This window comes from Pterocles gutturalis, unplaced genomic scaffold, assembly GCF_000699245.1.
Source record: "Pterocles gutturalis isolate BGI_N339 unplaced genomic scaffold, ASM69924v1 scaffold39085, whole genome shotgun sequence".
NCBI classification, from domain to species: Eukaryota; Metazoa; Chordata; class Aves; order Pterocliformes; family Pteroclidae; genus Pterocles; species Pterocles gutturalis.
This window is the reverse complement of record NW_010142176.1, coordinates 200-22,706: the sequence shown is the minus strand read 5'-3', so window position 1 is coordinate 22,706 and position 22,507 is coordinate 200. Positions and strand designations below refer to the sequence as shown.

The 22,507-nt window shown below is 37.7% G+C and overlaps 1 protein-coding gene across 1 annotated transcript in view; it reads left to right on the top strand.

Annotated features, from left to right (window-relative positions):
- Positions 1–22,295, top strand: part of MYBPC3 (myosin binding protein C, cardiac) — a gene marked incomplete at its 3' end in the record, with an annotated part of 34,131 nt that extends 11,836 nt beyond the window's left edge. The window contains exons 4-23 of the mRNA XM_010084285.1: positions 5–93; positions 353–439; positions 587–735; positions 1,635–1,752; positions 2,813–2,861; positions 4,116–4,160; positions 6,464–6,520; positions 7,249–7,251; positions 11,542–11,565; positions 12,287–12,453; positions 13,617–13,749; positions 13,983–13,985; positions 14,422–14,546; positions 15,173–15,278; positions 19,066–19,232; positions 19,621–19,786; positions 20,715–20,821; positions 21,147–21,176; positions 21,337–21,473; positions 22,218–22,295. Coding sequence (XP_010082587.1) covers positions 5–93; positions 353–439; positions 587–735; positions 1,635–1,752; positions 2,813–2,861; positions 4,116–4,160; positions 6,464–6,520; positions 7,249–7,251; positions 11,542–11,565; positions 12,287–12,453; positions 13,617–13,749; positions 13,983–13,985; positions 14,422–14,546; positions 15,173–15,278; positions 19,066–19,232; positions 19,621–19,786; positions 20,715–20,821; positions 21,147–21,176; positions 21,337–21,473; positions 22,218–22,295 — 1,840 coding nt within the window. The remainder of the gene's footprint in view (positions 1–4; positions 94–352; positions 440–586; positions 736–1,634; positions 1,753–2,812; positions 2,862–4,115; positions 4,161–6,463; positions 6,521–7,248; positions 7,252–11,541; positions 11,566–12,286; positions 12,454–13,616; positions 13,750–13,982; positions 13,986–14,421; positions 14,547–15,172; positions 15,279–19,065; positions 19,233–19,620; positions 19,787–20,714; positions 20,822–21,146; positions 21,177–21,336; positions 21,474–22,217) is intronic.
- Positions 22,296–22,507: the final 212 nt, after the last annotated feature.

Below are 22,507 nucleotides of genomic sequence, written 5' to 3'. Positions count from 1 at the left end.
GGAGGGGACCAGGCGTTCCTGCGCAAGCTGCTCCAGCCCCAGCTGCCTCAGAAACACCTGCTCCACCAGTAGAAAGCAGCCAAAACACAGAAGGTAATAGAGAACGAACACTGTGATCGAGCCTGGTTCATTAACAGACGGGGAGAACAGGAACAGGGAATCCTTAGAGTCTGTGAGGTGGAGACAGCTGAAAGCAGACCCCTAGTGATGAATGACAGACAAAGAATAAGGAATCTCAGAGACAGAAGAAATAGATTGAGATATTTTGAAATTACTTAATAAATTCACTACATAGGCTGTAACAGAAGCTGATGCAGAAAGTTCAAAGTAGTAATTCTGATGTTTATTTCAGTTGCATCTGCTGGGACTCAACCAGAAGAGCCTCCGGACCCGATTGGGCTCTTTGTGACACGACCCCAGGATGGAGAAGTTACTGTTGGTGAGTACAAAATGTGAGTCAAGTGATGTTTGTAAACTGTACCTGTTGCTTGACTATCTAGCTCTCCATGTACAGGATGACAGCAGTAATGTAACAGGAAAATTAAACATTATTCATAATCCTATTTTAACCTACTTCCCTTACAAGGTGGAAACATCACATTCACTGCCAAAGTGGCAGGTGAGAGCCTGCTGAAGAAACCATCAGTGAAGTGGTTCAAAGGGAAGTGGATGGACCTGGGAAGCAAAGTGGGGAAACATCTCCAGCTACATGACAGTTATGATCGAAATAACAAGGTACAACTGGCAGAGTAAGAGTGTCAGTCTTCTACATATCAATCTTTAATCTGGGGAAAATCTAAGCTAAGGTAGGAATGCTTTGATATTAAGGTACCCAAAGCTACACACAATGCCATAGTTATGCTCAAATGTCTATATTTTGATCATGCAGACAAGAGGCAAGCATTACATACAGACTCTTGCATACCTTACTCATGATGAAATAAGGAAATGTCTGGAGGACTAGGGGAGCAGTTTTACACTATCTACTGCAGGATTCCCTCCATCTTCCTCCCAAGTAATAGATACTTGTTATATTTAAGAGAAAACAATAAATCAGACAGGTATTTAGATATGGTCTATCTTGGTTTTAACAGATCAAGCATCCCGCTACTAGTGTTGGAATTTCTTGTTCTCTTGCATTGTCTAGACTACTTTCCATATCTGAGTAAGATGCATTTTTACCACAAATGTGTTCGTTCGAAGATATACAAGCAGGAATCCAAGAGGCTGTACCATGACGTCTCATCCTGTATGGTATATGAAACACTACTACCCTCTCCTGGATGGAACAGGACAGACTTGTTGAAACTAGCCACTCCTTTTGCTGAATGTTTAAATGAACTACATACATTCTGGGTAGAGGATGTATTTGTTTAATGAAAGCTCTATTCTTACTGTGTGTGCATGTAACATGGTATCCTCTGGAAGCCCGTACTGATAACACTCTTTATCTGTTCCTACCAAATTGGGGAGGCATATGTAATTTTTATGACAGTAATGAGTTACATGCTCAGGATGTTCTTAATTTCATCCTTTGTGTATTTCTCTCCATGCTTTAATATGCTGTATTCTCTGTCTCTATTTCACCATTTCATTTTCTAACTTATGAATTATGTTGTTGGTGTCTGTTCTAGGTGTACACCTTTGAAATGGAAATCATAGAAGCAAACATGACTTTTGCAGGAGGATACAGATGTGAGGTGTCTACCAAGGACAAGTTTGATAGTTCCAATTTCAACCTGACAGTCAATGGTAAGATGAATTCCTGCCACCTTGTTTATTTTCTTTTCTCAATTCCTGTATGCCCACCAACAACTCTTTCTGGCACATAGTCACTGCTAGACAAGCATAGATCTAAAGTATAGACCTGAACAGCTACAAGTACACTTACAGAGGCCCGTAACTGAAGACTGTGATGGGCTGACAGAGACATAGAGCATCATGACTTGAATGTCCCTGAAGTAAGAACTGTGATGCTCTTAAAGAAACCACACAGAAAGATGCAAATCAGCCAACTTTTTCTCTGGCTTTATTCTGATTTCATCTCCATTCTCTCCTGGTATTTAATGCCACTAGAATAAAAGAGAAGTCCATTCTTACTTGGACAAAAACTCAGTAGTAAAAATGGATACTCGAAAAGAAAAAAAAAGGGGGGAATACAAGATGTAGACATGTGACACTATTATCAATTCCTTTCTTCCCAATAAATTCAAGTCACGCGGAAGCACCTTGTGATATAAAATCGCTTTGAGATTAGATTACTCATTTTATGTAACACATGGTGTCACCCTCACAACTGCTACACTGAAAAGCTTATCAGCAATTGAAAAGGAAGTAGACGTTAACATCAATTTCCCTCTAGTGTGGAAGAGTTTAGGCAAAATACTATAAGCACGGCCCACCTGAAACTGTTGAACATTCGGACCATTTCCTGTTTCAGGAGTTCTGTTGAAGGGACTATAGTGGTTTTCTCATTAGGGTTTAAACACCCTGTGAAGCCAGTATTGAAACTAAAATCTACCAGCAGGAGAGTTGACAAACAAGAGATAAGATGGTTTGTCATGCTGCAGGTTGTTATGAAGCATGAGACATAATTCAGTTATACATGAAACACTGGATGTTGAAAGCTAATTAGTGAAGGCTAACATGTTTAAAGATGATGCTTCAACCTATGAATATGTATTTTTTCACAATTTACAATATAAGAACATTTTTTAAAGTCTGCAAAGGAAAAGCTTTAGAAATAGCACTGCATTTTTGCATTATTTTGACCTGCTCTCCCATTCTTGTTCATCATTTTTTGTCACATCAGAAGCACCAATAACTGGAGACTTGGATATTCGCGCTGCCTTCCGACGCACGTGAGTATGTGCAGTAGAAACTTATGCAGATCAGATTATACCTCCATGTAGAATTCATTACTTTCCTAGACAAAACTAACTAAAATCAGAGCTGTTGTACAAACATGAACAAAGATAGGGATGTCTACTAAGAAAATATTTCTATTAAGATAATATTTCTACTGTTAAAATGCTATACAACTCCTAGAAATCATCTAAGACAGTTTAGACTTTGTACTAGCATACCAGACATGCTTGTCTTCAATTATGCAATTGATAATGTGTTTAATTCTACCAAGAACTTCAGCATTTTTTTCCTGTCCTGTAAAAAGTGCTCCAGACGTAGATCAATAGAGAAGGAAAAGATTCTGTGTGCTGCCTGGTCTTGATCTGGTCTGGCTTGAGGAACTACATGTACCTTAATACAAACATTTGCTAAACAAAGAAGTGGGGCTTGATGTGAGCTCTGTAAGCAGCATATCGCTGATCAAATTAATACAACCAGTTTGACTGTATTTATTTTCTTGTTCTGTAATGGTATTAATTGAAGGAAGACAATGATACTTAAGTGTCTGTGTAAAACCTCAGATATGTGTAGGTCTTAGATATTAAAGGCTGCAAGGTATTGCACTGGTGTTGAAAAGGCTGTTCTACCCACATCTGTAAGTAATACCCTCCAAATTGATATATGACTTAATAGAATAAGCAAAAGTGGTTGGGGTTTTTTTTTATTTAGACATTAACAACTTTTTTTTTCACAATTGAGTATTTTTTCTCCCTTCGTGTAATTCAATTGCTGGTTTAGTTTTTATGTATTTTTGCAAAGTTACTAGACCAAGAATATCCCAACAGACATCTATTTCTCTAACATAGGACACAAATTGTCTGTGGCAACTCCTTCAGTTTTTCCCTATAATTGTGAGAATTTATATGAGGGATTTTTAAAATGATCTATCACAAAGAACTAAAAAAAGCTTGCAGAATTTATCTACAGTCAAATCCATCTATAGGCATCTGACCGGCCTCACTGGGACACCTATTAAAGAGAGGACACTCAGTGCATCGCTGCATTGTGTTATTTCACCACAGTGAAATTCGGCTTCAGGAGTTTCTCTTCTTGCTAGCACAATTAAAATAATTCAGAATCGTTTCAGTGTGAGTGCAATGTGAGCAGCTTCAGGCTGTTCAGATTTTCAGTTTCTTCTGTAAGAAGGAAGCCAAATTTTGAACAGAACTGTTTAAATCTGAAGCTTTGTCTTTGATACTCTCACTCAGGAGCCTGGCAGGAGCGGGGAGACGGATGACTTCAGCCTTTCTCAGGTAGCTACTGTCTGTGTCAGCAGACAAATTCAAGTCTAACACTGAACTGTCTCTCTCTGCTTAGGAAAAGAAAAAAAAAAAAAAAAAAAGGAAAAAAAAAGCCCACAGAACTAGATGCAGCTTAAATTCCAAACAAATCATTGTTTACAGTATGTAGTATTTATACGAATACATACAAGTAAGTAGTAATGTAAGATGACTATAAATAATGAATAGTTTGAGAGTTCAGGGAGAGGCAGATTCATCTACAGAAAAGGCATGTGTTTAGCAAGTTTAGTTAGAAGAAAAAAAGTAACTTCAAATTATTTGCATGTCTGCCCACTCCGTTGTACATGTTTTCCTCTCTACTGAGCACATCCTAACCAAGATTGCCACTGCTCACAGAAATGTACCAACACACATATATACGAAAATCTGTTTCCTGGCACGCTCTTTATCCCAGTATCATTAAATTTCCACCCTATCCTTTTCGGTCTCAATGTCTTCTATCACAATGAAACCAGGAACTCTGAGATTAGACTTAACTCTATGCATGTTTAAGCAATTGTTAGGGTCTTATTCTTCAGAAAAGCTAAACATTGATTGCTGGGCTTTCCTGAAAATCTGATTTCACTACCACCTGGGAAGCATAAGGTGACTGGTCATTCTCCCAGCTGCAGATTCTAATTTCCTGAACATTTGATCTCAAGAACCCCTTTTCAAATTTGGGATTATACTAGTGATTTTTATATACATTTTATGCCTGCAAACATTGAAAATCTTCTCAAAGTAGGCAACAAAGGGGACAAAAATCCGCTTCTCTGTTTGAGCATTATACCCAGAAAATTATTCTTTCCAGTACTGTACTGTCTTGAAAGTAATCACAGAAGTAAAAACGGTACTTCCTTAATAAAAAGATCTCTTCTCACAACGTATTCAAAATCACACTGATTCAAAGTTGTGTCTTATTGTCACTAACCTTGCATTGTCAAGCAGCACAAGAAGTTTGGCACTTTCCGTTTTATTAACAGTACTGTAAAATGCCCATTGTTTATCTGTTGAGGCTGTTTTCTTACTTTTTAAAATATTTGTTCCTGCAATATTGAGTTTTCCTGACATTCTGGTTTACACTTCTACAGACAGACTGATTTTCTCTGAAGCAACTAATGACAGAGACAGCATTATGGGCTACCACTACCACCAGTACAACTGAAAAGGATAATCTCTGTGTATAAAACAATAATTAAATATAAGGTGTTGCTGCTGGAAGAATCTGAATGCTATGAGATGGCATAATCAGATTAGTAAAACAACCGAGGTGTCAAGGAACAGCTGAACATTGATCATGGGAGACTGACCAAGATGAAAAAAATCCATTTTGAGTTTCTAAACACTGTCTGAATGCAAAAAAGACTTTTTTTTGGTTAAGTTGAATAATCAATAGTCATGAAATCCAGTGTAACTCCTGATACTTTTACATCCAATAGCTGACATTATTTTTTAGAAATTAAACCCAAAGAAGTGATTTCAGTGACTTCACACTAAGTTTTCAGAGTAGATCTGTACCTCAAATGTTCAGAAGCACAGATAAAACATATTTGATTCAGAACACTAAAAGTAATATTGTGCATTCCATCTGGGATCACCATATATAACAGAATTACACATCAAAAAAATCCTCCTTGTTGCTTCTTGTTTTCACGAATCAATTCATCACAACATTGTTTGCCATGATGTTTGTTGAACATTGAACCGCATCTCTGAATCAAAGCCAGATCACAGAATTCCTCCTTTAACTCTCCCAAGCACCAATGATGTAACACTTTTTTCAGTATAATGAAATCTGGAATCACAAAAAGCCTTAAGAAACAATTACAGCTGGGATAATAGTAGCGAAAAAAAAGTTATTTTAGATTGTAAGAAGTCCCACAAAAAGGTTGGTCCAATACTGCCCCACACTGTGAACAGTATCACATTCCTGAAACTACAGCTTTCCAAAAGCACTAATGATTCTAAAGGAAAGCTTCTGCAACACCTTTATGATAATGAATACATTCCAGATCAATGTGACCACCATATTAATACCCTGTACAACTTTATCCTTAATCAGTACAGAAAAAAATACAAGTTCATTAAATATATTTCTTAAACCTATATTAAGACAAATATGGAATAAGTCATCTTTCATGTCAGTGCACATTCTATGTCATTCTAAACCCATCTGCTACTCTCCTACAAAAAGATATAATCTACATAATTATACAGTCTCACAAACTATTCCCATTTCCTTCTGAAACTAACTATGGTTTTCTGTTACTATACAGTACCGAGGGACATGAAGAAGGTGGAGAGTTTAATTTTAGTGCCCTACTGAAAAAGAGGTGAGTAATAATCCATAAACTTAGAGAATTAAAGTAACGAGCTTCTGTTGAACAACTCTGAAAACACTAAAACTAGAATAAGTAGAAGTTTCATAAATTCTGAGTCCTTGTAGTTTTCCTAGAGCAGCTCTAATTGGAAAAAGGATGACAGGTAATTATTGCAACTTCCCCAAATACTCAGCATTTGCTGCATTTCTGATAACTATATACTGGAGGAAAAAAAAAAATATTGATCTTTCCCAAGATAGAAGAGGCTGGGACTAGGGTAATTACATGCTTCCATCAACACTTTTCATTAAAAAACAAAAAAAACAAAACAAACCAAAACAAAACCAAAACACAACAACAATTTACAATACCTGTCTATAATGCTTCCTTATTAAGAATTTTCTGTCCTAAGTTTTCACAATATTTTGCATCAGAGAGCTGAGAGGACAAGCCTTTTTATTAGATACCTAAATATTACTATTATACTATACAACTATATATTGTATATTATATAGCTGTTTATCATATATGTAAAAAGATATTCTATGCTGTATAAATATATAAATATTTTTTACTCTTCTGATTCTCATTCTTGTTTCTTGCTTTTACTTTCACTTTTTTTGGTGGAATTTCTTCTCCTATTCTTATCCTTCCTTGCCACATCTGTTTTCACAACGTAACTTTTTCTCTTTTTACCACCATCTTAATCTGGATGTTTTGGATTCCACTGTTACCAACAGAGAGTAAGATTTCTATTTCATTTTATTATAAATGCATGGGTCAGACTGAATATAAGAACCATTTGGTTTGAAATAATGCATGCATCTTTATTTTTCTTATGTGGAGAGCGTGGCAAAAATTAGATAGCATGGAAGAAAATTATCAGCCACCAATTTCTGAGGCAGAAATGCTTTTAAACACCTAGAAGAAGTTACGGGTGGACCATTCAATACAAATCAATGTATTTCTCAGAATGTCCTTTGGTTTTCACCACCCCTTTGTTTTATAAGCAATTTTATATTGTCCTTGAATTTCCAGATTTTTCTCAATAACGTGCTGCTTTAAATTCCTATTCTCAGAGATATTAGAATCAGAAAAATCATTTGCATAATATGTCTGCTGGTTCATATCAAATATGTGCTGAAGTTTTGTTCCATCCATCCTTAAACATGTTAAGTGAGTGTATCACTGAAGTCACTTATTCCATAAATGTATGGGCTTCTCTGTTACAAAACATTTATTTTTATTCAAAGTAAAGTTTCCATTGCACATTATCATCCCATTACTCCAAGCATGCTTCTTTCTGTTCACTGCCCCTGGCTGCTCACTTTGTCCTTCCAGCTCCTGAAGTTACTATAAACACTTGTCACTAGATTCACATGTTGCAAATCTAAACTAAGTTTAAGTTTCCACAATCAACTGCTTGGGTGAATGTTGTGAACCTGCATTCAGCCTGCTCAGGTATCTGTATCACTGTTTATCAAATGTGGTTTATCTCAACAGAGAGTACAGGATCAGGTCGACATCTGGAATAGTTTGGTTATGGAAGGCAATAAAGCCACAGCAGCCTCATGTTTCACTCGGGTTAACTCACCCAAATTTCAGTGGGGCAAACCGGGTCACGCAGGTATCCAGAGCCCTGTATTATGCCATATGCAGTGTCCCCAAACAGGAGTGGATTCTGGCTTTGCAGTAACACTACAATCAAAACTCTCAAGGGGGCCAGTTAGACAAGGCACAAAGTACACCTATCAAACTTTCTACGGCTGAGTTTCTTGTTGCATCATGAACCCCAGAGAAGTCTGAAACAAAAAGTGCATTAGAATCTTTTTGTAATTCTAAAGTAGAGAAAATACGTTTTCTGAATAATGGCAGTAATCAAAATAGTACAGGTTTGGGAGCTGAAATAGAGCAATTGTACACACATTCTAATTTCTATAGAAAATGTAAGGAAAAAAGAACTGTTGTTGTCTTTTTTAAAAATTTCAAATAAATGGAGGCCAACAGGAAAATATTTTCACATTTTCATACAGTGACTCCAGATGGAATGAAGTATTAAGTACTACAAGCTCTCTCCCTTCTCCCTTCTGCTTTTATAATTAGTTTTGAGCAGTGATAAAACCCTAAAAACTAGTAAAAATCTCAGTTATTTCCAGAAATGTTCAATTTGTGGGTTTAACTATTCATTATTTGTTATTCTAGAAATATAATTCATTAAAAGCAGCTTATAAATTTCACTGCATTTTATCAGTGTTTTTGACCTTTCTTGACTTACAAATCTCTGTTTAGTGAATTTAAGCGTACTGATAAATTCACTGCTCCTCGTCATTTTTCACAGCCACTCCAGAAGTGATTTGTGGATCCTTCAGCCTTTGCACACAACATTAATGAGAACTGATAGGCATAAAAACTCATCATAGAATGCAAGTATTCTTCATTAAAACACAACAGAATAGAGAAAGGGACCTCATGCTGAGGAACTCTCAAGAGCTATGCAGATTCAAATAGAATTGAAGATTATTTTCTTTTACCACTTCTGCTTTGTGCCACTTAATTTACAAGTGCCCCTCAGTCCAGAGGTAATGAACATTCCCACTGTAATAAAGAGAGCTTCGTTTAGTACTGTGCCTCCTATCACTGTAATTTAATTAACTGGTGTTGACATACAGATGTCATGGGCCAAGGAGAGGTCATTGGGAAGAGGAAGGGAACAGCTGTCACAGAACTATTAAATGGGATAGTGAGCAGAGACCTTGAAGGAGGTGACAGCTGACAGGCTCCAATCAGTTGACAGTAATGGGATAGGAAGGAACCATCTCTGGGATGTACAAAACTATTTTTAACCCCTCCACATATGTTTAAAACATATCAGCTGCATATTCCATTTACAGCAGGTTCACTAAGCTGCATCTTAATGCCCTCAACTGCATAGTTAACCTATGAGGTGATCGCTCTGAATAAGAGTCCCCAGCATCAGGGACAGTAATGTAAGGGTGGGAGGAACTTCAGGAGTCCAAGTGCTCTGTTACTTTTCGTACACTGCTTGGTTCCTGTTGGTAGTGGAAGAGTACAGCCTAACTCTGGAAACTGGGTCTTTATGGGATCAAAGGGGATGTTTTAACAAATACAAAATGGTGGAAAGGTGTACTGGGATGGGAAAACCTTTGCCCAGAGGCAAAGACATTTTCTTCTTTTCTTTTTCAGAACTCAGTTAAACACTACATAAATTACAACCTTTAGTTTTTAGTACCATTTTACATGCAACGTACAAGCCTTTCCCTGTATTAAGAAAACACTAGTATTTCCAAGGAAGGGACTATACTCTTGCTTATGATCAAATGTCTTGTATTTCAGCTTGCATGCACAAAAACAGTTTGCCAGATATGCAATGAGACGACACTGAGTAATGGAAAAGCTAAAGCAAAAATTAAGGAAGTCTTCTCAATAGTGAGATATACTTCCAAATTGGAAGATTCTTCTCATGATGTATTTAAAAATAACTCACACAAAATACTTTTGAAAACTCTATGAATAATCCTACCTGAAAATTTTCAGGTGAAGGAGTATATACACATGAGCGTATATGTAGGCAGATAGACAGAGAGACCACCAATATTTATCTAATGCCTGATGAAAAATAACAACATTTAAATTACATCTTTCATATTTCCTCTGTTTTTATATTTCCTTTTGAGACACAGTTTCCTCCACAGAATGTTAATTGTACTAGTACAAAGAATTCAGCACATATTAGAAATATAATACATTCCTAGTTTTATGTACTTGTATATCTATTCCAACTTATATGTATTTAGAAATATTTTAAAGTTGCTCATTGATATGATCAGGGCAACTACCCCAAGAACTGCTTACGTTAAGAAAAATGTTGGTCTATTTGGCAAATGAGTTTAATTGTCCTGCCTTCTGCTAGGCAAAACTGCAAACTATTTGTAGGTGCCACAAACTAAATGACAGATATACAGAGAAGTGGAATCCTGATTAAATTTGTGGGTGATGTCAATGCACTATTATGACAACACAAATACTCAGTAGGCTGCACTTATCGCAAGGACTCCAAACTTCAGATACACCTATCAATTCAATGAGTGCTAATGAAGGCTTAGTGCTTAGTGAGTGCTAAACCACTCCAAAGATACAAGATATCGCATACCATATTTCAGCTCCACTGAGCTGAAATCCTCTTCTCTTGCTTCCCTTCTGCTCAAGAACTACAAGGTTGCTGGAAATCCCAAGCCTGGACTGCAGTACTTTAATAAACAAAGTGTTCTTGTTACAAGCAAGTCCTTTTTGGGCAATAAAAGGAGTACCAGAAATGTTTGGTTATACCTGCTGTCTAGACTGATTACAGTCATGCTTTTTTAAGTAGTAGTATTTCTCACAGACTAATGGGACTGTCCTTTTCCTGAAAAAAAATGGAAATATGCCCAATGATCCTCCACTTTCCTCTGCATTACCTGCTGCATAACTTGTTGTCTTGTTGGTGTTTACCACCAAATATGGCTTCGTTACAAGGGTGTGTTCTGCTGCACTGGAATCTGCTTGGTCCTGGTGCTATCAGAAACAACAGCCACAGGAAGTTCCTTTTCCTAAAGAAATTTTTAGAGAAAATGCTACTCCTTTCCTCCTTTCTCTGTTTACCAAAATGCAAACTATGACAGGCAACAACTCCATGACAACAGAAGAAAATAGAGCTATTTGTTTCCCTGTAAGGCAATCAGCCATACTGAGGAATAAGCAGAAGTGCTTATGCTTACAATATAAATTGCAGAGTGGAATTGTACAAAGTGTGGGAGTGAGTTTGGCTTCAATAGGGAACAGCATTTTTCTTAAGCTTACTTCAGAGGTTTTGCACGGGCTCCTTCACCTCCCTGCTACTGAAGCACAGGCTTCTCCTGATGAAGGTGAAGATGACATTCATGGCTCTTTTGTATTAACACATGATGCCTTCTTTCTTCCTCATCGGGATGCCACATGTTTTTCCAAATGGTTCTCTGCATCGTTCTGGAGTACAGCAGCTTCTTGCGCTCAGTAAATCGGTAAGGTTACACCAATTTCCTTTTCCAGTTATGATCTTTTAAATAAAAAATACAACGACAGAAAAAGAATGCCTTTCCCAAAGCCAGACAACCAAATTTTCACTTGGTTTTGCCAAACTAAACATTAATTCTTCCATAATGACTAGTTCTTTGGTTAAACTATAAAACAAGTAGTCCACTGTAAATATTGTCTTGTTTGCCACTACTCACCAGTCTGTGTGTCTTTATGTTTTATAGATTGCTGTAGCCAACAATTGTCTTTACACTAGGTGATAAATATTTTAATAATTTATGATTCACTTCAGTGAAGAGAAAAAACATCCTGAGTAGAACTGGACTTGTTTCTTATTAACATAAACCAACTGCCTTGTTCAGTTCCCTGCTTTGCCACATGTTTTGTGTATGACTATCACTGGAAAAAAGTCTCCTTGTGTTTCCATTACCCATCTTTAAAGGGAAGATAATATTTATTTTCTTTGGCTATTAGAAAGTAAACCTTTCAGGACAGCGATTGGATTTTAATCACTGTATATATAAATAGAAGTAAAACTAGTCACCAGGTTTATTTCATTAGTTTAGGTAATAATATAGCAAAAAATTGGACTGTTAAATTCTTTACTAAGAAATGGCTTCATCAGGCCAATATGTAGCTTGCCAAGTCTATGTTTGTTTTAAATTCCTCTCAGTACTGGCACTCAGATACTCTAATCCCTTTCTGCAGAAGTGAAGCAAAATCTGAGTCACAGTCTGATGTTGATGTCTGGGAAATCCTGAGGAAAGCTCCTCCTTCCGAATACGAGAAAATTGCTTTTCAGTATGGTATCACAGATTTGCGGGGGATGCTGAAACGCCTCAAACGCATAAAGAAGGAAGAGAAAAAAAGTACAGGTTGGTGAGCTGTATTTATTCCAAATGTATGTGTCCATATCTTTTTTGAGAGTTCTTCAAATATTAGCATCAGCTGGAAAGGAGCCAGCTACAAGAGCATGAGAAACAGGAGTTTCCTATTCCAATTGTTGCACAGTCTTTACATGTGAAATGCTGATTAGCAAAGATTAAAGCTACGCCCAAAGCTCTAAGCTACCTTGCTCTGGAACTCTGGATATTCTGAACCTGTCCATTTTACTAGTTTCTTCAGCTCTGTCCCTTATATTTCCCTGAACATAGAACAACACCCTCTGCCGATCTCTGGCCCTCGGGGATCAGCACGCACGCTGAAACACACCAAACACACTCCGGTTTGCTGAACAGGAGCATTGCCGAGAGCAAATGCTACTGTGCTGTGTGCCAGCTCCCAATTTATCACCCAGGATTACATCATCTCAGTTTTGTTTTTACATTCTACTGACCTTCAGGTTGTCTGTTTTCCACTACATGGTGCTTTGAACCTGCTGCTTCTCACACTTGCAGTAGGGCTTTCTGCAGTGCTGCCGCACTTGTCCACAACCATTCTCTAACCTGAAGGTCAGTCTACATTTTTGCTAACCACCAGTTCTTTATTCCCACAACCCTCCACTCCTCCCACTCCCCAAAACTGGTCAGTATGTCAGGTATCAGTGATAGATTTAAAGAATTTCATGTCCATTGGGATGATACATTTGGAGTTCTTGAGCCTTTTCTAGTCTTGTGAAGTATTAATTACCTAATTTTAACTGATTTATTTTTAAAGTCTGAAACAGAGAAGGCAAGCTACCATTCATTAGTACTGAGAAGATCAGTATCATTTTCCTACACGGACAGATGTAGCTGTAATTCTATGTAGGATGTATTCAAGTACATATTCTCATCTGATTTAGAACATTCTACTTTACTTATTCTTGTTTATATCACATGCTTTTCATCCTATGTTAAGGAACAACAGAAAACAGAACAGGATGAAGAACAGACAGAAATGATAAAAATGCAAAGAGGGATGCAGAAAGAGGGGAAGGTTTAAGATGATGGTGAACAACAGGAAAGGGAATATTTACTTTCCTAACAGAGAATGTAAAAAAAAAATAATGGTAAGCATAAAAATGATTACTATTTTTTTTAATCATTCTTCATCATAGCATTCCTCAAGAAACTGGATCCAGCTTACCAAGTGGACAAAGGGCAAAAGATTAAATTAACAGTCGAACTTGCCAACCCAGATGCTGATGTGAAATGGCTGAAGAATGGACAGGAGATCCAAGTGAGCGGCAGGTAAAATAGAAAGATGAGAAATCAAAAAAGGAATGGCCTACAGCTTGGACACAGTAGAAAAACTAGCTGTTCTTAGCAAGAAAGGAATAAAATAGGGAGAAATAGGAGCTGTGAAAGAATCTACATAGTGCTTTGGCTAAGGGTCAGTTTGCTGTTCTCATGACTGTTTCTTTTTCTTCTCTCTACTCTATGCATCTACACGTGGAACTGGATGCTTACATCTACCTACTCAGCAAGTAAGTCCTCAGATTATATTCTGGTCTTTATGTGTATATGCAGGGTTCAAAATTACTTTCTCATGATAAGGGATATACTTCAGTGTAGCTTTTTTGTAAAACCAATTTCCAGTGATTTTGTGCTGAAGCCATAACAAGGCATTTTTAATGGCCGTCAGGTTTGTTGGATGGCTAGATGTTAGAAAAGCATCCAACACCACTCACAGGAGTCTGTATGTCTCACACTTGTATGATGATTTCTCCATAATTTCCTATGCTAGTTTTTCAAACACTACTGCTGTCACTGAGACATGGATATAGTGCTCGAGTCTTAACAAACCTTGCCACTGCTGTCAGAAAAAAAAGTAGGAACCTTTTTCTCTGCCAGGCAGGGGAAGACAGTGACTGGGTCCAAAAGACTTACTCTCTGATAATTACACTTAGATTCTCCTTTCAGATACATTTTTGAGGCTGTTGGGAATAAGAGAATACTGACCATAAACCACTGCTCTCTGGCCGATGATGCAGCATATGAATGTGTGGTAGGGGAGGAGAAGAGCTTCACAGAATTATTTGTAAAAGGTGAGCAATGGTAGCAAAAGTAAAGCAATCTCCCCTAACGTTCAGCATCTAATTACTGTCACCTTCTTTACTCTCACATTAGTTAATCTTGTAGGAAAGGAAATTCTCAAATATATGACCAAATTCTGACATCTACTGAAATAGATATTTTTGTAACAGTTAAATGAAGGAAAATATTCCCTATAGCTGCAACTAAGAAAGAACAGGAGAACAGCACAGTAATAATTACCATTAATTCTCCTTTGGAATGGGATTTACACCTTTTCAACAGTATGGCTAGAAACTTACTTTAAAAATTTGTTTCTGCTCAAGATAAACATGTGTCTCAAGCTCTATAAGCACATCAAATAGTACAGAAAAGTAATGCCTCCAGTTTAGAATTTCAGCATATATATATGAAAACTGATTAATCCTGGTTTTGTATTCTGTCTCATGAAGCAAAACCCAAAAAGTCATTTGATAACATCACTAATGTGATCCGGCATAGTAAATTTTAAGCTCTAACACAGAGAGCAACACCATGAATTTGGCTAGGGGTTCTTCTTGTGGAATGCAGAATGGTGAAACCTACCTCTTGTCTTCAGTCTTTCAGGATACTATTTTAATAAAAATCTCTTAATTTCCAGAACCTCCAATTCTGATCACTCACCCACTGGAGGACCAGATGGTGATGGTTGGAGAGAGAGTGGAGTTTGAGTGTGAAGTGTCTGAGGAAGGAGCTACTGTGAAATGGTAAGTGAACAGAAAAGGGAAAAAAACCCAAACACCACCAAACTATATCCTTCCCTGGGATATTCTAGGGCCAGCGTTTGTGGACAAGAGTTGTGGAATAAAAAGGAAGAAGGCATCCAACATAACTGTTTTCAGGAAAAGATTGATCCTCTTCCTATACGTCAAACATTGAGGAGGAACCAAGAGGCCAGAACATGGCAGAAAACAAATTAAGTCTAGATATTCTATACTCTCTCTAGAATTTCTTGTTCAGTGTTTACAGGATGCTACTGACTGTACCAAGCTGTTAGCTCTAAAGTTTTCTAAACACTTGACAGTAATGTCTTAACTATTGCCCAGACTAATCAGATCCGTATTGTGATGAGTTTGCTATACTTCATGGAATTTTCTGGTCCTCTCAACTGCAGTAGGTTGGGTTTTTTAAAAGTATTTTTCTTAGGTAATAAGTTAGTGTCTCTTGAGACAGAGAGGGAAGGTCATTGACTTATTTTGACATATCTGTTGTGGTGATCCTCTAAAGCCGGTCATTATGCATATGCAGCGAGCAGGATTAAGATGACAAACATTTAGACCATAGAGTCCATTTTATTGGACATTCCAGCTGAGCGGAAGCTGGAAGGTTCATGCTGCTTGGACATGCACAGCAGGCAGTGCTGACATACCAGGCCTTACACACACTGTTCTCACTTCATTTCTCTACCAGATGAAATTCTTTCATGCTTGTTAACAGCTTCGGGCACAGGGTTATTAACTGTTCCCACAATGCCCATGACATTCCTGGAAAGTGCCAGCCACTCATCTGCTCTCCCAAAGGAAGGAACTGAGAATTTAAGTAGAGCCCAGGAGTACAGCGTATGCATTACACTATTAAAGCCACATGCACAGACGCACACATGCCATTGTTCAGGAACTGCTTACAGATGCCTGGTCACAAGAGATGGGGACAACCAGATCTGTCCCTCTCAGAGCACAGTGCAGCTGCCACACTTTGATCCTATGCCTTTGAACAACTCCCATACATCTTGCAGAGCTGGTATCTGTGGGATGGGCATTTGGTGTGACAAGGGCAAACCAGCAGCTGTCTCAGCCTGAAATGCAGCAAGTGGTCAGAAAAACTCTTCAAATCATTGCAATGGAAAACTGAGCAGTTAGATGTTTACACTGTATTTTACTGGTTTTATTGTGTGAGACTCAGTCAAATCTCTTTGGCAACAAAGGGAACATTTTGGATGATGGAGAAAAGTGTCCAGGGAAAACATGAAACACAGTACAGAGAGAGTTCCAGTTTTATGGCTCACTAGGGAAATGCTCAACAGCTCAAGCCAAGTAACGCTCACTGACTCGGCACCTGTTATAGCTCTTGCACCCTTTAAACCTGGGATATGAAATCACAAGCACATGAACAAAAGCAATGATGTGACTTGCACAAGACAGAAATAAGTCTTACAGCCTCTTAGGTATGGCCATCAGACTGAGGCTTGCAGAATTCATTATGTGGGTCTCTTCATAATAACCAGGAAAGAATGTTCTCTTGATCACCCAGAAAGGTCTCACATTATTATTATCACACAGTACTATGGAATAGTTATTTCTAAACTTCAGATGCTCTTGGAAACAACATAATTCTTTAAAAAAAAAAATGTAATAGAATATATAGTTTTGACCTCTAGTTTTCCATCTCTGAATGCTGGATGTATCATCTTATTACCTCTAAATGAAAACAAACAATAGTAATGTAATAACAATAAATCTGTGTATCCCCATTATCACCCAGTACTTACTTACATCAGTGATATCTCAGAAGACATTAGTGGATATAACCTCACATTCTAAACAGGAAATAGCATGTCCAGGAAAAGAGACACTGAGTGGCAAAGGTGAAAGCAGATGGTTGAACTTGCTGAAACCAGGACAGTTGCCCAGAGAAGATGTGGCTGTCCCAACCCAGGAGGGGTTCAAGGCCAGGCTGGATGAGGCTTTGAGCAACCTGGGCTAGTGGGAGGTGTCCCTGCCCATGGCAGGGGGGTTGGAACTAGATGGTCTTTAAGGTCCCTTCCAACCCAAACCATTCTGTGATTCTGTGAACATGCCAGTCACTAAAACAAACACAAGTTAAATATACTATTCCCTTCCCAGGGATTTAAGACACTAGTCATTGCAAATAGTCTATTTTTATTATTGAGACAAGATTTCAAGAGATCTTTCTTACCAATGGCTGAATAGAATATTCAGGTATCTTTCATGAGCCACATGTTAAAATACATCACCAAAAATTAAATCTAAATGTTCAGCTTTGGTTTTGACGCAGCAGCATGTTGAACTTCCAGATTACAGCCCATTCTCAGCAGTTCAGCAAAGGTTCACACATTTATTGCGGCACTTGTTCCAGAACTAATCTGCACGAATGAGAATATCAGCCTTAAGAGAGCATCCTGCATGTGGCCTCAACTCTCGGCACTTGGCAAGCAGAGGAGACATTATCCTGCCATAACACTAAGTGCTGTGTTTCATGTGGTTGATATAGCCATCCTCTGTTTCCTCCCTTACTAGTGTTGTAGCCCTGTGATCTGGACAAGAGGACAGTGTTTTTCTAAAACAACTAAGTTACAATAAGCTGGGCTCTAAAGAACAGTTAGGAGGGAGTAACCTGTAGGTATCTTGAAATGCAGTTGCAGCAAATACATCTAAATCACAAGTTGTAGTTGCCTCTGCTTAAAGTTTTGATCTTGGGATTTACTTCAGCAAACAGAGAGGCAAAAGGTTTCCTACAGTATTTTAATGAATCACTAAGCAGCATTTCAATTTGCTGTCCTGTAAGCTCATTTGTTAAGCTGAATAGTCACTGGTAACAAATAACAGAAATAACAAAACGTAGAAAGAAAATTCTTACTCTATAAAAAACATATTTTCTATTTCTTTTTCCACATGAGTAAGTACCAAAGAGAAAAACTTTTTCATTTACAAACTGCAGCAGTATTCAAGTAACAAAATATAAATCTATTCAAATAATAATGAAAAATATTAAATGCTGCAAAAGGAGTAAGTTGAAGAAATTCCAAGTTATTTTCTTATAGCCTGTTTATGTTACTTAGGATTAGGAAGTAGAAATCTTTAAAGTATCATGCATTTTTATGTGACCTTGACTAAACAGCATGAATCCTTTCTGCCTATTTCCTTTCATGATGACTGGAAATTACAATAATTAAATTTCCTCCCAGGCTGAATGGTGAAGCTTAATTTAGTAATGTCTTAAATATACTGCCGCATGCTTGAATGGAAAGGGCGACAAGATTCAACATATATCTCTGTTTAAATCCAGCCTAAAATTTTATTCTTTTACTGATGTGCACAAACCATGAATTTGTAACAATCATCATTCACATCAGGGGAGTTAAGACTTAAGTAATTTCCCAGCAAGCCCCTTTTACCTTATGGCAGCTTTTAAGATAGTACATTCCCTGCTGGTGAAGTGTCTCTTCACCCCTCTATCTTCTACAGCATTTAACATACTTTTGTGTTTATTTATACCATGTAAATAGTAACAATCAAGTTATTCCTTGTGAGTGAACTCTCTTGAACCAGAAGTCAAAATCTAGTGAAAATTAATGGTCAAGCTAGAAGTGTTCTGGTTCCACTAACATTTGTGCAATGGTCTATTTTTCTCTAACTTGAAATGCTACGAAGATTGGATTTATCTTGTGTCTTCCAATCTCTATCAGTATTGAGCTGACTCTTCCTTTCCTCTTTCAACCACAGAAAAATGACTCAGCACTGTTTGGCATTGCAGGGAAAAGGACGGAATTGAGCTGACACGGGAAGAAACATTTAAATACCGATTCAAGAAAGATGGAAAAAAGCAGTATCTAATTATTAATGAGACAACCAAGGAGGATAGCGGCCACTACACCGTGAAGACCAATGGTGGGGTATCAGTCGCTGAACTCATTGTACAAGGTAGGCACAGGTAATATTACAGAACCAGAGAAGCTGAAAGATGAAAACAGGCTGAAGGTAACCTTCTCCAGGATAGCACACAGAGGTAGCATAATCCTCATGCCAGGGAAAAAGATGACTTAATAAGGGACATAAGGTTTGGTAATAAAGGCCTGAAGGAGAACTCAGACCTATGTAACGGATGTAACAGATACTCTGATAATAACAGGCACTTAGCTATCATTTCTGTTAATGACCTGCACACTGTGGATTTCCCTTCATATTTCACCCTTCCACAAACAGCTTGCTCACCCCTAGCCTCTTCTGCTCAGTAAATCCACATCAACTCTTTACTTACAGAGCTATTCTGATTTGTTGATGTGTATATTGATTATTCTCACAATATCAGAGAAAAAGCTGGAAGTTTATCAGAGCATTGCGGACCTGACAGTGAAGGCACGTGACCAGGCAGTCTTCAAGTGTGAAGTTTCTGATGAAAATGTGAAAGGCATCTGGTTGAAAAATGGAAAGGAGGTGATCCCAGATGAAAGGATAAAGATCTCCCACATTGGCAGGTTAGTCCTGTTTCAGAACGCAGGTACAGGCTTGGGTATTGCATTACAGTCCACCAGAATTATTCTCTTAGGGGATGGGAATACATAACAAGATTTTGTCCTGGCTCCAGCTAAAAGGAAAAAAGGTAAAAGCCTTCTCAGACATATAGTCACAGATTTGCTTTGGTACGCATGCAGTCTTTCTGTGCTGGTACGTTTTGCATGCATGGCATCAGTGGTATATCACCAGAATTCATTCTCAGTTTTCATTAGGATTTCGTGTTTTCTTGGTATTCAATCTGGAAAACACATTGTTGATAACTTTAAAATTAGCAGTAGCGTTGAGACAGATTAAGACAGCACATGTATAAACCCCTTCAGAAAAAATAGTGTTTATATTAACACATACAGCTGTGCAATTCTATGCTCAAGTTTTTTAGCAGTCTAACTAGTACTGGAAATGAAGATCAAGAAGATTCAGAAGATAAATAAGCATTACACGTTAGATGTCTTCCTTGGTACTCCTTTCCTGTATTCTGTTTTGAATTCAGAATAGTACAGGGATGAAGCATCAATTTTAAGCTTGTTTTTCCAGAATTCATTGTAGTTACAATCTGATCAAACCAAACCAGTCAGCAGTGTTACAACTGCCTTTGTAATGGTAAAGGACTGGAATAAAGCAGAGAAACTGCTTCCTCTATTCAGACTAGCCTATGCATCTACCTTGACAAGAACAACCCATTCATAGACAACATGCTGACATGGATTTGCTTGAATACTGAAAGCAGAGCAGTCTACGGTGCTGATGGTTGTTGACTTGATGATAGGGCAAGGGGAGAAGAAATAATAATGTCTGTTAATACCCTACAGCCTCCACCGTGTCTCTTGAGATAGCCCTGTTTCTCCTGGAGAAGGTAAGGGAGTAGAACATATTTGTTCATGTTTCCAGAATCCATAAGCTAACTATTGAGGACGTAACACCAGATGACGAGGCTGATTACTCCTTCATCCCTCAGGGATTTGCTTACAACCTTTCTGCCAAGCTTCAGTTTTTGGGTAAGTTATCTCAGAATATGTAATGAGAATTCCAGAGGGATAAAATGATGGCATTAATCATGGTTATACGAGGAAAGAGTAAACAGAATCTCTTTCCTGATACCTCAATTTAGGCACAGTGTTTTTTCTAGTTATTTTGTGTTATCATTATCACATTGTTTTACAGAGCCTGTTTTCCAGTTTATTGCATTAATCTCTTGATGCATATGTCTTATGAGGTTTTAATGATGAAGAGCTTTAACATTACTTTTTGAGTGCAGATGCTATGCAAATTCTGTTTTCTGATCTATTTGTCCTACCCTCTCCTCCCTTTTTCTTCCCCCAGAGGTCAAGATTGATTTTGTACCAAGAGAAGGTAAGAACAGCTGTCATTACTTATATGCAAGTAAATACATTTTCAATGGCAAAGGAAGCAGTGTTTCTTAATTTTTAATGTATGAATATTCACCTTTCTTTTTTCTGATACACAAGACTAAAATGATATTTAAAACTTATTTTCTCTGCCTTTGCTATAGAACCTCCCAAAATCCACCTTGACTGTCTGGGCCAATCCCCTGACACTATTGTCGTGGTGGCTGGGAACAAATTGAGATTGGATGTTCCCATATCTGGAGATCCAACACCCACTGTCATCTGGCAGAAAGTAAACAAGGTAATGTGTAACCAGACACAATGTCTGAGGCAAGGAAATCACAACACAAAAATTATTTTCTTTCTCAAGTCTTACTTTGATTTACAATTCTTAGTTACAAGTATTTTCATCTTCCTTTTCGTTTTATTTTTCTTAAACCTCAGGAAAAAAAACCTGAGTATCTGCAATGCAGCTGTTCGGGATTTAGCTGTTTATGTGAGCCATCCTGAACTATTCTTTTTCTGAACTGTTGTTGTTGTTTTTCTGTTCCAAAGAAGGGGCTGAGTATATATGGGTAGACATACATACATGCAGAGAGTAGGATACCATGCAGGTGTATCTTCCTACCTCAAAGAAAAATAAATAAATGACGAGTCATCACCTTCACCTGACAGGATGAACATATTCTGGAGATGGCAGCTTCTTTTTTAATCCTTCTGAAGAACTCTACAGTGTGTGAAGAAAATTTATTTTTGGAATGTCATGCGTCTTTGTTAAGTTGTAAATTTGTTTTGCTGACTTATCCTTCTCTTAATTCACTGCATTCTGATACATGTATTTCCATTTCTGTTTTTTACTTTCATATCAGTTTATTTCCTTCCCAAGTCTCCATGCTGCCTCACTTTGCTCTTTGCTTTTCTCACACCTCCATATTCAAACCCCCTAATAAACCTATGGCATCTCCTCCTCTGTCTCGCAGAAACAGCTTTACTGCTCTGCTCAGAAAGACTTAGCTGACTTTCTGTGGTTTCTTTGCTTATCTAGAAAAGCGACCTTCTTCGAAGCAATGATGATTCCATGACTCCCTCAGAAAACAGCAACGATTTAAATACTGATAGTAAGGTAAGTTCCTTATGATTTATGCAGATGTACAAATACGCTTAGTGTTTTCCACATGAAAGGTCATATTCACAAGGAATAAAATTAAAGTCAGTAGATATTAAAATCGGTAAAACAAATAGCACACCAGGCCCAACATCCTGACTCACAATGGTGATTACCAAATGCTTTGAATGGGCACAAGAGATCCAGTGACTAATTTTAGAGTAAGATGC